Raw genomic sequence first — 872 nt, 5'->3', positions numbered from 1 at the left:
TGGTTCACCACACCACCAGATGGGGGAAGGATGGACATGACAGGGGTGAGGTGGCAGCTCATGAAGCAAGGGACGAGGATGATGGAGGAGAATTGTGGGTGTAGGAGTGTGAAGTTGCAGGTCAGTAATGGGAGCTGTAGTGGAGGAGGGGATGATGGGGGAGGATAGACATGACAGTGGTATGGTGGAGGAGGATGAACATGGCACTGGTGAGGTGGATACAGAAGGAGGATTATGATGGGGGTTTTAATGATGATTTTAATGATGATGGGGAGGATGGACATGACGGTGGTGAGGAGGATGGGGGCTGTGATGATGGAGGGGATAGGGATGATGGACATGACGATGGAGGAGGGGATAGGGAGGATGGACATGACAGTTGTGAGGTGGAGGAGGGGGACGATGGACATGACAGTGGTGAGGTGGAGGATGGGGGCTGTGATGATGGAGGGGATAGGGATGATGATGGGGAGGATGGACATGACGGTGGAGGGGATAGAGATGATGGACATGACGGTGGAGGGGATAGGGATGATGATGGGTTGGGGGACGATGGACATGACAGTGGTGAGGTGGAGGATGGGGGCTGTGATGATGGAGGGGATAGGGATGATGATGATGGGGAGGATGGACATGACGATGGAGGTGGGGAAAGGGATGATAGACGTGGTGGTGGTGAGGTGGCAGTTGATGGAGGCGGGCCGCCCGTTGGATGGGAGTGTACACCAGGCCGGCCTCTTCCGCCATCTTCATCCTCCAACTCCCGGTCACCATGGACGGTCTGTGGCTCCTCTCCGCCGCCTGTATCGGCTTCACCGTGTGTATGTTCTCCAGCGGCCTGTAAGTGTCACCGGATCCCCGGCCTGGAGTTC

At 56.5% G+C, this 872-nt stretch overlaps 1 protein-coding gene across 1 annotated transcript in view; it reads left to right on the top strand.

Annotated features, from left to right (window-relative positions):
• Nucleotides 1-661: 661 nt before the first annotated feature.
• Nucleotides 662-872, top strand: part of SLC50A1 (solute carrier family 50 member 1) — an 11998-nt gene continuing 11787 nt past the window's right edge. The window contains exon 1 of the mRNA XM_018565870.1: nt 662-840. Within this exon, the coding sequence (XP_018421372.1) occupies nt 713-840 (128 nt within the window). The 5' untranslated portion in view covers nt 662-712. The remainder of the gene's footprint in view (nt 841-872) is intronic.

Source organism: Nanorana parkeri, unplaced genomic scaffold, assembly GCF_000935625.1.
Source record: "Nanorana parkeri isolate BGI_ZX_2015 unplaced genomic scaffold, ASM93562v1 scaffold897, whole genome shotgun sequence".
NCBI lineage: Eukaryota > Metazoa > Chordata > Amphibia > Anura > Dicroglossidae > Nanorana > Nanorana parkeri.
The sequence above is the reverse complement of the archived record's forward strand: the minus strand, read 5'-3'. Positions and strand labels throughout refer to the sequence as shown.